At 35.8% G+C, this 17,287-nt stretch overlaps 1 protein-coding gene and 1 pseudogene across 1 annotated transcript; both read left to right on the top strand.

Moving 5' to 3' along the window:
- Positions 1 to 762: 762 nt before the first annotated feature.
- LOC123921610 lies at positions 763 to 14,715 on the top strand (annotated as a pseudogene).
- Positions 14,680 to 16,903, top strand: LOC123921616 (AAA-ATPase At3g28510-like). The gene has a single exon (XM_045974243.1). The coding sequence runs from the start codon at positions 14,717 to 14,719 to the stop codon at positions 16,190 to 16,192; it is 1,476 nt and encodes a 491-aa protein (XP_045830199.1). The 5' UTR covers positions 14,680 to 14,716; the 3' UTR covers positions 16,193 to 16,903.
- Positions 16,904 to 17,287: the final 384 nt, after the last annotated feature.

Raw genomic sequence — 17,287 nt, 5'->3', positions numbered from 1 at the left:
ATGGCATGGATTCCACCAACACTTTTTATGTGGCTGAAATTAACCAAAACCTATTATATATACGTGTATATGTACTCAGTTAAAATCATTGAACAACACAGTTTCTTAAAGATGAATGTTTTAACTCAGTTAAAATCATTGAACAACGAGATAAAGGTGAAATCTCAGCCATTAAAAGTGTCGGTGGAATCTTAGCCGTTAAAAGTGTCGGTGAAATTTCGGTCATAAAAAATAAATAAATTATATTTTATTAAAATTATTTTTGCAATAATTATTTTTAATATAAATTTTTAATATAATTATTTTATTAATGCAAATTATTTTTAATATAAATGATTTTCTGCGAAATTTCCAGAATTCGGAACGCAGAAACTGAATTTTTTAAGTTTTTAAAAAATTCAGTTTCTATTTTCCGAATTAACCAGAAACTTGTTTTTCAGAAAACTAGCGAGCGGAGGGTAGGCAAGAAAAATTCAGTTTCTGTTTTCCGAAGTCAACAAATGAGGGGCAAACTGGGAAGTTTGGAGGGTAGGCGAGAAAGAGGGAGGGTGGGATGAGAAATTTTCTGCAGTAAGGTATAATCTAGGCCCAAACTCTCGATGAGATCCAGGTCCATGGTCACAGTGTTGAAGAAAGGAAAAAAAAAGGCAAGAAATAAAACAAGCAAAATTGAAACCGCAAAGAGCATTTTGGGAGGGAAGTTGAATAGAATGATTAATCACCATCAATCCGTCACCATCACCATCACCATCACCATTCATATCACAGTGACTGAGAGTATTATAGCAATAATCAAAACCAGAGAAGTGTTAGTTAGTTAGTTAGTTAGTTAGTTAGTTAGAGCAGAGAAAATGGCAAGAGCAAACTTAACTAGCTTATTGCACGAACTTCGAGAACGCATAACATCTCCTCCACTCCAAACAACCCTACCGACGACACCGACGCTTTGGAACTCAGTTTCCGTGCCGTTCTCCCCAATCTTCTCCATTCTTTCGTCCTTCCTAATTCCTCCGGTAACCTAACCTACTCTTTTTTCTTCTTCATCATCATCAATTCATCATTATCACTATCGATTAATTAATCACTCAATAATCGATGCAGGAAACGATAGAGAAGTGATTGCGGTTGTGAAACTCATCACTCGCACATCGATAAACTTCCCCGGAGTGTATTATCACGGCAAAGCAACCGCTATTTTACCAATCATTGCTCGTTTACTTCCTTTTTTCGCTGAGCCTCTTTATCGGTCTATCTTTTTCCTTACTTTTTTTTTACGCTTTTTTTTTTTTACTCTATTCTGTTTCTCATTTACTTCATTTTTTTTTCCAGATCTTGTTATGGTGTTTTCTTTCAAGCTATTGGTTCGCTTTTATCATTGCTTCGCTCCGGTGCTCGAGATTCATATAGACAGTTCTTTGTTGATTCCATGTTCCTAATTGAAGGTAGTACTAAACTAACTAGTATAAATAATTATGAATGCATATGCACTCAATTCAATCAAATCAAATAGTATTACTAATTTCGTTTAGGCATTCGAGTTTATTTACTTTTGAATTGACTTATTTGAGTTTATCTACTTACATAAGTTTTTGTGTCAAATTGTTTGGGAGAACTTAAGAAAACAGCTTATAATTTATCCATAAGCTGTTTTCAGATTATTTTCATATGTTCTATGTTCTATAAAATAGCTTATGAAAACTAGCTTATATGACAGCCGATTGAAGATTGACTTATTTGAACTTATCCACTTACATAAGCTTTTGTGTGAGACATTTTGTGGAAACAACCTATGACATATTTGTAATTTGTTTTCAGACTATTTATACAGTTTAACTTTATTTTATCTTGTTATGGAAATAACTTATACATAAGCACTTATATGATAGGTGCTTATGCTAGGAGTGTTTAATTAAGTTGTTTATCCAAATAGGCCTTATTTATGGTGACTAATTTCGGGTACTGCTGTTTCTGTTGGTAACTGCTTTTATTTTGTTTTCACATTGATAGATGTTTTACACGCGGCTTCGCTCAGTGGGAGTGGATCCTCTAAGGTGATGATTAAGTGTTTTTCTGAGTGCTTCTCTGGAATTGAAGATCTTCCACCAACCAATAAACCAATTGATGGTTGTGGTTTATTGATTGACCTGAGTGGCAAAAGCAGGTTGCGACCTTTTGCAACTTGGATTTTGAAGCTTATCAGTAAATGTCTAACTGAAGGAACACTCTATGTTGAAGGATTGATCCATGCTTCCTTTGTTTCTTCCGCGTGTTCTCTTTTATGCTATGGGGATTCTGATCTGCATATGGTGGGTGATGGTTGATGAAAATTTGAAATTCAAGTATTTCCACCTTATTTTACATATATTTTATCAGAAACGATACCAATTGTCTGACAATTTATGTTTTTCTGGAAGGCATGCTTTGACTTTGTACACATCATTGCAACAGTGACAGACTATGAACTAATTCCTCGTCAGAATTTAATCCGCTCAATAATTACTATCTTGAATTTGGACAAGGAGGGGCTTCCTTGTTTCAGGTTTGGATATGTTTGCTTTTTTTCTTCTCATATGAATGGCCTTTTAACAGTACACTATGGTTAGGCCCCTCAAAAATGCTTTTCTTATAAAAGCCTGTTTCCTTTTTGATTAAACTGTTACTTTTATTACATTATTATTATTATATTATTATTATTATATTATTATTATTAGGCTAAATTGCACTTTTGGTCCCCTAAGTTTCAGAAACTTGCAATTTTGGCCCCTTATGTTTCAAAATAGCACTTATAGCCCCCTAAGTTTCAAAAAGTTGCGATTTTGGCCCCATATGTTTCAAAATAGCAATTTTGGCCCCCTAAGTTTCAGTAGTTGCGATTTTGGCCACCTATATTTCAAAATATCACTTTTGGCCCCTATCTTTACCCCTTTTGCAAAAGGTCAATTTTGATCGAGTCAAAGTTGATATGGCAAAGTCACTTAAGTGACTCAGCTGCCACGTCAACATTTTTTTGTCATCTTATAATTAAAAAAACTAAAAGAATAAAAAAATAAAAGGAAGAAGTCACATGCTTTAAATTTATTCTTTCACTACGTTCAAAAAAAAAAAATTTATTCTTTCACTAACACACATATATAATCTCAAATCCTAAAGAATTAACCAAATACTTCGTGACGTTTATTCAAAAGGATTTTTCACTATACGTAAAAAAAAAACCTAATTCCAAATCCAAAAATAGGAAACAATGGAAATTGAAAACTCTTCGTGCTTTTTGTTATGTCTTTTTAATTATGTAATGACTTCATATATGTAATGACTTGATTTGTTATGTCATTTTGATTTAGAAAAGTGTCTTGAACTTCCATTTAGAAAAGTGTCTTGAACTTTCATTTTGCAAAAGGGGTAAACATAGGGGGCCAAAATTGCTATTTTGAAACATAGGGCCAAAATAGCAACTTTTTGAAATTTAGGGGGCCAAAAGTGCTATTTTAAAACATAGGGGGTCAAAATTGCAACTTCCTGAAACTTAGGGGGCCAAAAGTGCTATTTTGAAATATAGGGGACCAAAATCGCAACTTTCTGAAACTTAAGGGGCCAAAAGTGCAATTTAGCCTTATTATTATTATTATTATTATTATTATTATTATGTTTTGAAATTAATGTATACAAACAAAACAAACTAAATATATTTTTTTCAAAGTCTTTTACAATGTACAACATTAAGATTAAGATGGGGCTCACCTGCAGAAACACGACTTATGATTCATCGTTGGGTGTTTGCCTCAATACACTCCACTCTAGCTGTCCAGAAGATATCGTTAAATTAACAGCAGCTGATTTGGTTGGTGTATTCTTTGGATCACTATGGAGAACCAAAAGCCAGCAACTTAAGGTTAACATTGATACTTACTTTTTTTTGTTAGAACAGCTTAGTTAACTATAGAGCTATTCATAGAAGTTTTACCCCATTTTATAGATACTTTCTACAAGTTTATAGATTTGAAGCAGGGAATTGATCAAGAGGACTTAATATATTCTTTTCAGGTGGCACTATGCAGTGCTTATGTTAGAATTACTCAAGTTTGCCCCCCTCATGTGTGGAAGCCAGAGCATCTCATATCTGCACTCTGTCATCTGGAACCATGTTTGCCTTCGATAGAGTGCTTTCAAGTAGCTGTATCTACTCTTGGTCCACATCATTTTGGGGTAATCCAAGGAAACAATAAGAATGTAGCCCTTTGATCAAATGAAAACAAGTCAATTGAAAGCATTAGGCATGGACAAAAGAGGTCCATTCAGGATATGGATAATCTTAAGATCAAACGCCAAAAATTAAATGAAGAAATTGATTTTGCAGATGCCAGTATTGAGGTGGAACTCAAATATAGTTGTATAGTTACTTGCCAAACAGTAGAAGAGTATGCTAACCATATGAATAAATCTCTCTTATCATTTGTTCAATCATTAAATGCACCGGCTGTTGGATCCGGTTCTTTGAGGCCAGATATTGCTTTATCTGCACTTAGCATTCTATGCGCTGCCTTCTCTATTTATCCAGAGAGTGATCTGTCTGTCAGAATCTTTCAGCAAATGCTTGCATGGCTTTCTTGGATAGCTGAGCAGGTAGGTAGGCAACCGTTGCAAATTCTTATCACATAATTTGTTTATTTTCCAATAAACTAAGTTGTCTGTGTTTATAGGCGAAACAAGGAAATTCGATTACTGTAGATATTTCCACCTACCTAGAAGGAATTCATAGCGTACTGCTTTTGAAAAGTAAGTTTTGGACCTTACCTTAATTGGTTCTGTGAGTTAACATCTACTTTTTCCTTAGCATAAAGATATTATACTTCTTCCTAGGTGATTAGATTACATTACTTTGCATCTGATTTTCTTTGGTGGCAAGTAAATTATAAGGACTGCTAGCATTCTTATCATTCTCTCAATGGTCAAAATTGCATTCTTTGGATTTTGGCAGGTATAAGTTTTTGTAAATAAACAATCGTTTTTAGCCTCTCTCACCTACTGCCACTTATGTCTTGAACAGAAAATAATATTGATTTGGAAATAAAGTAGTTTGTTCTTTCAAATAATATATTGCATGTGGAGTTGTTATCCAATGTGTATGTAAATATTGAGACCCTTGTTAAATATAATGTACAGCCAAGCCCAGTCCACCATTTGCCAATCATGGCTCGTTTTAAGGGTTCTTTAATATCTTGTTGCTAATAACATTCTAGATTTATGGTACCGTCCTCTTGTCCCCTTCTGCATATTAAGTGAGGGGTGATTTAGGTTTTTCTTGGAGGGAAAATATGTTAATAAGCAACTAAATATGGGGGCCTAACTGATTTTTCTCGATATATCCTTTAATTTACTTAAACTTCATGTTCGTGGTGTCTGCTATTTCATGCTCCTGATCTATGTCACTTGTGACTTCTCTCAATCAGGTGCCTCTTTCAAAGAGAACAACACATTACAAGATGGGAATTGCCATGTGGACCTTTTGCTTGTTGGGCTTAAACTTCCCTGGACTCATACGCTCCTTGTTATTGATAATCAATTGCTATGGAAAACTAAATGTCTCTCTCTTCAAGTATTATCGATGTTAGGTCCAAGCTTGAGCAGTAAAGTTGTTCTTGAAGTTTTAGATTTGGGTCTTCATGATGAAGCTGAAGAAGTCAGGACTGAAGCAGCTATTAGTATGCCAGTGATGGTTTTGTGGTCTGGTCTTGATATATCACCTCCCGTCTTTAAAAGGATGGAGTAAGCAAACTGTGTGGTTGCTTTTGCATACAGATTTCAATAACATGTCAGATTTGTCGTTTGGTTAGTTTGAATATAGGCGTATGAATAACTTCAGTTTCTCAAATATTAATTTCAATGTCTGAATTGCAGGAGCTGATTCATAGATTATATTCTTAAGTTAATTTCTTTCCTTTGAACTGTTGGATCTGTATCCTAGGATGGATTTTCTGTTCAAAAATCATCACGTATGCACATGGAACTTGCTTTTCAATCTTATTTAGTCCAGTAGGATTCAGTTTATGAACCACAAACTTTTAAATGATAGAATATTTTTCCTTTTAGTGAGTTGCCCATCCTATAAATGATTTGGTTTTAAATAGGTTTCACTGTTTCAAATTTATGATGGCTGCCCTTTATTGTTAAGCAGTTTCTATTTTGTTTTTTTCCCAGTAATGTATTAGTTCTTTGTAAGTTTCCGGGTAGCATGGAAGTAAGTATAAGGATGAAAGTTTTTTCTTTTGAATAAAATGGAGGGACAAATCTTCTGGTTGTTTACATCTCTACATACAATATGCAGGTACTTAAGAACAGATAAAGAGGCGAAGAAACTTCTTCCTATATCTCTTGGCCTATTGTCATGCCTTTATGGATGCAGACGAGCTGTATCTGGTCTGCCAACGAACGAATGCAACTTATTTCTAAAGAGGAAAAGTGAAATATCGAGTTGGACGATAGAACATTTAATTCAAGGTTTCAGTTGTTCAAAATGCGATAAAAAAATTATTCGCAATCACAATGAGTGGCATCCTCCAATCATTGTAGATCTGATATGTGTGGAGCAGATGCACAAGTTAGTTTGGACTCTAGTTTCATGCAGCTGCAATCTTTATTTTTTAATCTTCTTTTTGATGAATCATCAGAGGATGTCCAGATTTCCTGTGTGAAAGTTATTCGTCGCATCCTTGCACATGGTGCCCCCGATATTCTGCTCAATAAAAGGCTTGAATGGATAAAATGTCTAAAATATCTATTGACTTGTAGGAGCAAGGAATTAAGAGATGCATTTTGCGGTCATATTAGTTCCTTTGTGGATGACCATATTTTGAGTTTAATATTTGCTGGAGATGCAGACAAAAGCAAGGAGCAAATTTTTTTGGATACAGTTAAACATGGCATGATAGACACCGATAGTCCACATATTTTGGAGACTTTAATGGAATGTACAGCAGAATAATGGTTTCTGTTGATATAGGTAGCAAACTGTTCTTATCTGCTCTTATACTGTTGGTTGATAAGCTTGATAGCAACCATGTGAATGTGAAAATGAATGCGTCAAGATTAATATACAAATCTTGTTGTTTCCATCTTAAAGGAGGTCTTGAACTAATTCTTTCTAAAAATGCTCATATTCGTAATGAACTGTACGATTATCTCTCTGAGAGACTTGCCAGCCGCCCGGTCTTAGTGAGTGAGTTTGCAGAAGCTGTTTTTGGTGTTGAGACTAGAGAACTGGTCAAGAAAATGATTCCTTCTGTTCTCCCAAAGCTTGTGGTGGCTCAGCAGTATAGTAGTCAAGCGGTTACCACCTTAAATGAGTTGGCCAAGTGTGTGAACCCTCCACAAAACCCTCCACCAAACCCTCCAGTAAACCCTGTGGCGCTTCTGATAGTTGATTGGCTGCCAAAAGTGCTTGCTTTTGCTCTTCATCAAACTGATGACCAACAGCTACTTTCTGCTCTGCAGTTTTACCATGCACATTTTGGTTTTGACAGGAAGGAAATATATATAGCTGCTTTACCGTCTCTTCTAGATGAACTTGTATGTTTTACGGATGATAGTGATTCAGATGAGATAAGCAAAAGGTAAGTAGATGACTTCTGAAACTTGATTGCACTTTTTTCCTGGATGCACTTTGTTGATCACATTGTGGTTGGCAAGTGGCAACTGTAAAATCTGGATAGTAATATTTGGAATTCATGTTTGTCTCAGAAAAAATGTTGCTGTTGCCTCAGATTTAGCTATATTAAGGGTTATATACTTTATTATTATTATTATTATTATTATAATAATAATAATAATAATAATAATAAATCGGCAATTACTCCCTTTGGTCCTTAATATAAGAAAAAATTTGCTTTTTAGATTCATAGAATGATTGATGTATTTGGTCTAAAAAATGGACCAGATACATTAATCATTCCATGAATCTAAAAAGCAATTTTATTGTATTTATTATAGTAAGGACCAAAGGGAGTGTTATTTAATTGTATTTATTCACTCATCATTGACTACCAGAAACTGGTTTATTTCACTATGGGTATTGCCTAGCAATTATAGTTAGTTCCACATATTCATTTCTTTCATTATACTCCTATTAACTTCCGTCATAAGTAAAAAGAAGGTCCCATACTTATAGTAACAGAGCACTAACAAGAAACAAAGTAATTGTAATTGACAGTGTCATGAACTGCCATTAAAAAAAAAAAAAACAGTGCACGAACCAACAATTCCAAAAGCTTTAGTTGTTAGGTGAAGTCATATGAATAATTATATATGTTTGTTTTTAACACTCCCTCTCAAGTAAGAGGCCTTCGTGCTCTAAGAACGGACAACAAATAGACTCTTCAACCCTAAGCTTCACATTCAACTGTTTTTTATAAAAAATATGGATGGGGTGAGCAAGGACCGGGCTCTATAAATCTTGGTTATAAATGCTTTGATACCATATCATGAACGGTGAACCAATTATTCCAAAAGTTCAACCTGTTAGTTGAAGAGACACAAATGATTTTTATATTATATTTCTAACAAAGGGTACATGAGCTTTGTATGTCCTTCACTTATTCTTCTGTTTGTTGACAGATTAGCTAGAGTACCTCAGATGATTAAAGACATTGCTAAAGTTCTTACTGGTGCAGAAGATCTTCCAGGCTTTTTGAGGAAAGATTTTGTTCGCCTTCTTAACATCATAAACAAAAAAATGCTCCGTTCTGATGATTTTTTGCTTTGTAAGCAAGCATTAAACCGAATTGAGATGCTGATTAGAATGATGGGTTCTAATCTTAATACGCATGTGCCAAAACTGATGGTGCTTCTCTTGCATGCTGTTGGTAAAGAATCACTGCAAATGGAGGGGCTGTCTGTCTTGCATTTTTTCATAAAGCAATTAGCTAAAGTTTCACCATCTAGCATTAAGCATATAATTTCTCAAGTTTTTGCTTCTCTTCTTCCCTTCTTGGAAAGAGACAAAGAAAATCCCTCAATACATTTGGACAAAGTGGTAAAAATTCTAGAAGAACTTGTTTTTAAGAATAGGGTTATCCTAAAGCAGCATATATCTGAGTTCCCCCCACTGCCCAGTATACCTGCATTGGTGCAAGTGAACCAAGAAATTGAGGATGCTCGTGGGACAATGGCTTTGAAAGATCAACTACGAGATGTGGTTGATGGTTTAAATCACGAGAACTTAAATGTGAGGTACATGGTAGCATGTGAACTTCGCAAGCTTCTGAACTTGAGATGGAAGGATATTACAGATCTAATCACTGCCGAAGTTGATTCAGACTTGGATGTTTTGAGTTCTCTGATCACATCGTTATTAAGAGGATGTGCAGAAGAATCAAGGACCGCAGTTGGGCAGCAGTTGAAGTTGGTCTGTGCTGATTGTCTTGGAGCCCTTGGTGCTGTTGACCCTGCTAAGGTAAAAGGTTTCTCATGTCAACGTTTCAAAATTCAATGCTCTGATGATGACCTCATATTTGAGCTGATCCACAAACATCTAGCTCGGGCATTTAGATCTGCACCTGATACTGGTATTCAAGACTCTGCTGCATTAGCTATACAGGAGTTGCTAAGTTTGCTGGTTGTGAGGCGTCACTGGATGAGAATGCTTCAACTAAGATCAGGACTACCAATGGTGGTAACGAGATTAATAATAGGGGCCAGAAATTATGGGATAGGTTTTCTAATTATGTGAAAGAGATAATAGCCCCATGTTTAACATCTAAGTTTCAGCTTCCTAATGTAGCGGACTCAACCTCTGCTGGCCCTATTTACCACCCATCTATGTCATTTAGAAGATGGATTTTCTCTTGGATAAAAAAACTGACCTTGCATGCCACTGGATCTCGTGCAAGCATCTTTAATGCTTGTCAAGGTATTGTACGCCATGATATGCAAACAGCAATATATTTGCTTCCCTACCTGGTTCTTAGTGCGGTCTGTCATGGCACTCAGGAGGGACGCCACAGCATAGCACAGGAAATCCTATCTGTTCTTGATGCGGCTGCATCAGAGAACAGCGGAGCTTCGGTTCATGGATTTAGTGGTGGTCAAAGTGAAGTTTGTATTCAATCCGTGTTCACTCTACTTGATAATCTTGGACAGTGGGTTGATGATGTTGAGCAAGAACTTGCTCTTTCCCTTTCTCAATCATCTGTTTCTAAACAGCAAAAGTCAAAGGATCAAAGTCCAGTTTCCTTGACAGACCAGGACCAACTCATTGTACAATGTAAATATGTTTCAGAGCTTCTATCTGCGATTCCAAAGGTGACTCTTGCCAGGGCTTCCTTTAGGTGTCAGGCTTATGCAAGGCCGTTGATGTACTTTGAGTCCCATGTAAGGGAAAAGTCTGGCTCTTTCAACCCTGCTGCTGAGAGGAGTGGTATCTTTGAAGATGAAGATGTTTCACATCTTATGGAAATATACAGCTGTTTGGATGAGCCTGATGGACTATCTGGCTTGTCATGTTTAAGTAAATCTTTGAGGTTACAAGATCAGCTATTAATAAACAAAAAGGCTGGGAATTGGGCTGATGTTTTAACTTCTTGTGAACAAGCTTTGCAGATGGAACCAACCTCAGTTCAGAGGCATTCAGATGTCCTTAACTGTTTACTAAACATGTGCCACCTTCAGGCCATGGTCACTCATGTTGATGGTTTAGTTTCTAGGATTCCTCAGTACAAGAAAGCATGGTGCATGCAAGGTGTTCAGGCTGCCTGGAGGCTTGGAAGGTGGGATTTGATGGATGAGTACCTTAGTGGAGCTGAAGATGACAGTTTAGTTTGCAGTAGTTCGGAAAGTAATGCTTCATTTGACTTGAATGTCGCAAAGATTCTCCAGGCAATGATGAAGAGGGACCACTTCTCAGTTGACGAGAAAATTGCTTTAACGAAGATGTCACTAATTGCTTCCCTAGCTGCTGCAGGAATGGATTCTTACACGCGGGCCTACCCATTTGTTGTAAAACTTCACTTTCTACGGGAATTAGAGGACTTCCATACTCTTCTGGGAGATGACTCTTTCTTAGAAAAATCATTTCATTTAGATGATCCAGCTTTCTCTAAATTAGTTGACAACTGGGAGAATCGACTTCGAATTACACAATCATCAATCTGGGCTAGGGAGCCACTATTGGCTTTCAGGAGATTGATTTTTGGTGCAAGTGGTCTTGGGGCTCAAGTTGGCAACTGCTGGCTTCAATATTCAAAACTATGTCGCTTGGCTGGTCATTATGAAACAGCCAACAGAGCAATTTTAGAAGCCCAGGCCTCCGGTGCACCTAACATCCAAATGGAAAAAGCAAAACTCCTTTGGAGCACCCGTCGGTCTGATGGTGCCATAGCAGTGCTGCAACAGTCTCTCTTGAACATGCCTGTTGAGGTCTTAGGCGCTGCTGCAATTTCATCTATTACTAGCCTTTCCCTTGTACCACTGAATCCCCCACCTATTGTTTGTGAAAGTCAAGCTCCAAATGAGAACAGAGACATTGCAAAGACCCTTCTTCTGTACTCAAGGTGGACTCATTACACTGGGCAGAAACAGAAGGAAGCCATAATAAGTCTTTATACCAGGGTGAAGGAACTGCAACCTAAATGGGAGAAAGGGTACTTCTATATGGCCAAGTATTGTGATGAAGTACTTGTTGATGCCAGGAAACGCCAGGAGGAGAATGTTGAACTTGGCCCTAGACTAGTTCCTTCAAACTTAAATAATGAGTGGAGTTGGTGGTCTTATCTTCCTGACGTGCTGTTATTCTATGCAAGGGGACTTCACAGGGGACACAAGAATCTATTTCAGGCACTTCCAAGGTTATTAACCCTATGGTTTGACTTTGGAAGCATGTATCTAAGAAGTGGTTCGTCAAAAAAGGATTTAAAGGTTGTGCATAAGAAGGTGGGTGGAGAAATTTTCTTCTCTCTTCGTTTCCTTTTTTCAATACAGTGATATTTCTTTTGTTTTTTTACAAAACGTAGACATGCTTTTTGTTCACTACTTTCTGCATTTATAGTAATTACTGTGTTGTCTTTTGCTTTGGTAGATAGAGAGTGTTATGGGAGGCTGTTTGAAGGATTTACCAAAATACCATTGGTTGACAGTGCTACCTCAATTGGTTTCAAGAATTTGCCATCAAAATGCCGATATTGTTAAGCTAGTCAAAGCTATCATTACCTCTGTTCTCCACCAGTACCCACAACAGGGCCTATGGATTATGGCTGCAGTTTCAAAATCCACTGTTCGTTCAAGGCGCGAAGCAGCAGCTGAAATCATACAACTTGCACGTAAAGGTTTCAGCCCAGGAAGTAATGAGAACATTTTGTTTGGTCAATTTGCTAGCCTGATTGATCATTTGATCAAGTTATGTTTCCATGCCGGCCAGTCAAGAGCAAGGACAATTAATCTCTCTACTGAATTTAGTGCTCTAAAGAGGATGATGCCCCTGGGAATTATAATGCCAATTCAGCAATCTCTTACCGTAAATCTTCCAGCATATGATGGGAATCTGGGTGATTCACTTATGTCTAATATATTTTCTGCCACAGATCTTCCTACTATATCAGGCATTGCTGACGAGGCTGAAATTCTATCATCTCTTCAGCGGCCTAAGAAAGTATGCTATTACTGAATTTCTCCCTTAATATGCCTCCTTAGTTTTTCTTTGATTCTTGAGTAGGCAGTTAATTTTGTTTATGTGTATGGTGGTTCAACATTTGTTTGGTTCCCACATAATTTCAAATGAGTAGCATCATAACTCATAAGACCAAATTACCATATTGTTTTTGCTTATAAAATCATGAAATACCTAAAATAACATTTTAAGAATAACTATTCAAACCAAATTTTTATTTGAATCTTTTATAAAAAAATTCTTTGTAAATTTTTATTTACACAAAATCATGTAACACTATAGAATCCATTTTTAAAAAAATCCTAAACAAACAGGACCATAATTAGTAACCATTTTTGCATATGTACATTAATGAGAGGCTGACTTGACTCTACTGAGAAAATGTAGCTAGCTGTATAAGCATTATGTGGTCTCTCTCTGAATAGAGGAGAGTGGTTGCATTGCATATAAGAGCTGTGTGGATCAGGATGATGTGCGGGTTATCTAAGCACCCAACTTTTAGAAAAAGATGTTCAGTTTTTGTAAGGGTTGCGTCCAACTGTGTGGGTTATCTAAGCACCCAACTGTGTGGATCAGGATGATGCAGCCTTATATTTCCAACCTCATTGCAAAGATCAAAGTACCAACTCCAACAGCCAGACCATTCTGTGATTGATGTGGTGATTAATTTTTCATATTAAACTATTTGGTTAAGAACATAAGATACTGGGCAGGTCTCGTCTTCAGTAGAACTTAACTGAATACTATTGTTGTCTACTCTTCGGTATCTCTTTATGTACCATCTTCTTAATGAATGCCTTTGTATTTCAGATCATTCTACTGGGCAGTGACGGCGTTGAGCGCCCGTTTCTCTGCAAACCCAAGGATGACCTCCGCAAAGATGCTCGCATGATGGAGTTCACAGCAATGATTAACAGACTGCTTTCCAAATATCCTGAAAGTCGTAGAAGGAAGTTATATATTCGCACATTTGCTGTGGTTCCTCTGACTGAGGACTGTGGTCTGGTAGAGTGGGTACCCCACACTCGTGGGCTTAGACAAATTCTTCAAGACATATATATTACTTGTGGAAAGTTTGATTGTCAGAAAACAAATCCTCAAATTAAGCGAATTTATGATCAATGCCAAGGTAAAATGCCAGAGGATGTGATGCTGAAGGACAAAATTCTTCCGATGTTTCCTCCTATTTTTCACAAATGGTTCTTGACAACATTTTCTGAGCCTGCTGTGTGGTTCAGGGCACGTGTTGCATATGCTCACACGACTGCTGTTTGGTCCATGGTTGGGCATATTGTGGGTCTGGGTGACCGGCACGGTGAAAACATTCTTTTTTATTCTACCAGCGGTGATTGTGTTCATGTTGATTTCAGTTGTTTATTTGACAAAGGTTTGCAATTGGAGAAACCCGAGCTTGTTCCTTTCAGGCTTACACAGGTATGAGAGGCCTGTAATTGGAAAATATGTGTATCTGCCATTTTTTATTTTATCTTTTCCTTTGAAGAGACGGATGTTGTTGAAATTATTTAATTTTACATAAAGAGAGAAGAGGGGGAAAAATACTTCGAATTATAATTATGGCGATGACAAAAATGTCCAAGTACTAACTCTGAAATATATTTATAATGGTCTCCTAATTATAATTAAATAGGAAAACAAATCATGATAATATCATACATCTTATTTCTACAAGCAATGTAGATCGTACACTAGCACTTATTTGCAACGAATTATAATATCATCACATCACTGATTTATTTGTTGTTGAGAATACCACTAATTGAAAATTATAAAATTCTTCACATATAAAAAAATTAACATCACAAAACGAATAGTGCGCGTATGACTACTATTTTTGCATGTGGTCAAAGTCCAAGCTATCTAGTTACAGTATTATGAATAAACATGTCTGTTTGATGATTCAACATCTCATGATTATGTTTTCTCATGATCCATAGTAACAAACTCACGAGACAAATGATCATTAACTTTCTATATAAAAAATCAACAGGTTTAAACAAAGAAGAAAAGTAACACAAGAAAAAGAAAGAAAAAAGAAAAACAAACATGGGTGAAATTTGGGATCTAACTGGTTCAAAACTTGCAAGCATATTGTTTATCTGGGCTATGGTTCAAAAGTTTTGTCCATATCAAATTCATGATTTCATAAAAAAAATCTCAAACAAATTAGCCAGCTTGTTTGACCCTTATGTTGAGGTTAGATTCTTTGAGTACATTGGTGATTTCAAGAAAATCAATGAAGCTTTCTCTGTCATTGATCACTACTTAACATCCAAATCCACCAATCAATCAAAGAAACTCCAAGGTGAATTTGTGAAAAATTCTTTAGTTCTAAAGACAGATGAAAGAGAAGAGTTTCATGATGAATTTGAAGGCATTAAGGTTGTTTGGAGTCTAAGAAAAATAGTTTCCCAAACAAAATCTGTTTCGTTCCGCCCTCCTAAGGACAAAAGATATTACAATCTCATGTTTCACCGCGGACATCGTGATTTTGTTACAAAATCTTACCTTAACCATGTTTTGGAACAAGGTAAGAACATTGGTTTAAGTAAGAGGCAAAGAAAACTTTACACAAATTGCAAAGCTAAATGGAGTCGTGTGATTTTTGAACATCCAGCTTCTTTTGAAACAATTGCAATGGATCCAAAAAGTAAGAAAGAGATTGTTGATGATCTTATTAGATTCAGTAAGTCCAAAGAATATTATGCAAGAATTGGTAAACCTTGGAAGAGGGGCTATTTGCTATATGGTCCTCCAGGAACAGGAAAATCATCATTAGTAGCTGCTATTGCAAATTTTTTGAAGTATGATATATATGACATTGAGTTAACTAATGTGAAAATAAATGCAGAGTTAAGGAAACTTTTGATTGGAATTACGAGTAAGTCGGTTGTTGTTATTGAAGATATTGATTGTTCGCTCGATCTTACCGGTCAGAGGAAGACAAATTTGGAGAATGGTAAAGAAAAAGAGGTGAAGAAGGATATGAATCAAGTTGTTGCTTCTCTGCATGAGTTAAAATCAGAAGCTGCAATAGAGAACCAAAAAATTAGTCAGGTAACACTTTCTGGATTGTTGAATTTCATTGATGGGATTTGGTCAGCTAGTCCTGGGGAGAGATTGATTATATTTACTACTAACTATGCCGAGAGACTCGATCATGCTCTAATTCGTCGAGGACGAATGGATATGCATATTGAATTGTCTTATTGTGGTTTTGATGGATTCAAAATATTGGCAATGAATTATCTGAATCTTGAATCTCATTTTTTGTTCGAGACGATTCGGTCTTTGTTGGAAGAGACTAATATGATACGAGCTGATGTTGCTGAAAACTTGATGCCTAAGGTAACTAATGAAGATGTTGAGACCTTATTGGAGAGGTTGATCCAAGCACTTAGAAGCCGTAAGGAAGAGGCAGAGAAAAAAGAAGGGACTAGTGGAGAGGACACATCAAAGGAGGAGGCAAAAGATGCTGAGGACAAGGAGTTCGAGGAAGAGATTGAAAATGTAAAGTCCTAGGCAATGTATGTCAAATTGTAGTTTATTGTTGGGTATTTTTCAATATTGTCTTAATTATGAATGAGTTAGTATGAATATCTATTTCTATGCTTACATTAGAGTCTTATTTTACATTATTATAGTTACATTAATATGCTTAATTTCAAACAGTGTTATGTTGAATCACAAACTCAACATTTGTGCTCTAGGCATATGATCAACAATGTAAAAATATACATATTTTTAGTTTGTAATAAAAGTTCAAGTTTTATGTGTGAGCTTTTCTATCAAATGTTCTTTTTTCCGCTAGTGCATGTTCTTTATTGTCTATAGTGCATTCTATTCTGCACTTGCTACTACTAAATTAAGTTTTTTATTCAATAGACTACAGTATGTGTATCCAAGAGTAAGTGTAGAAACAATTATTCCAGTTAACAACTCAATGTAGACATTAAATTTCAATAACCTAACTGTCAAAACAAAAGTTCTTATTGAGTACACAGTGATGCAATAGTTAGATATGAATGGATACAGGTGATAACTATTGTTAACTAATGTTCTTACATATTTGACATTTCCTTGTATAAGCAATGTTGATATACTACATGTTAAAGAACAACAGCACAGTAATTTAAGTCAATAAATACTAGTAACATTGCAAGTGCATGTGAAACTATCTTGGCCGTACTCGTACCATTTGAGTTCAAGTTTATCATCATCATATGTAATAGCAAAATTATATTATCTTATTTTTTTTAACATTTTGATTTTTTGTAACACTTTTTATCATTTATTTGTAACACTTTAGTCCTTTATTTTTTTGATTTGTAACATTTTAGTCCATTTTTTTTGTAATAATTTGGTCTTTTATCTTATTTTATTTGTAACACTTTGGTCCTTTATTTTTTATAAATAAATAAGATAAGGATCAAAGTGTTACAAAAAAATAAAGATAAAGGACCAAATTGTTACCAAAAAAAGATAAAGGACCAAAGTGTTACAAAAAAATAAGATAAAGGATCTGCAGTGTAATTTTGCTGGAATTTTTTTATTAACTGATCCTAAATTCAAGCCACTAGGTTTCGTCTATGGTGAGATAATTGGATACTCCCTCCG

The sequence above is a fragment of the Trifolium pratense genome, linkage group LG1 (genome assembly GCF_020283565.1).
Source record: "Trifolium pratense cultivar HEN17-A07 linkage group LG1, ARS_RC_1.1, whole genome shotgun sequence".
NCBI lineage: Eukaryota > Viridiplantae > Streptophyta > Magnoliopsida > Fabales > Fabaceae > Trifolium > Trifolium pratense.
Note: the sequence above shows the minus strand (reverse complement) of the source record. Positions and strands in the feature narration are given on the sequence as shown.

Bases quoted from the DNA above. Each gene is read 5' to 3' on its own strand.
- LOC123921616 (XM_045974243.1), top strand. From the start codon at position 14,717: ATGGGTGAAATTTGGGATCTAACTGGTTCAAAACTTGCAAGCATATTG.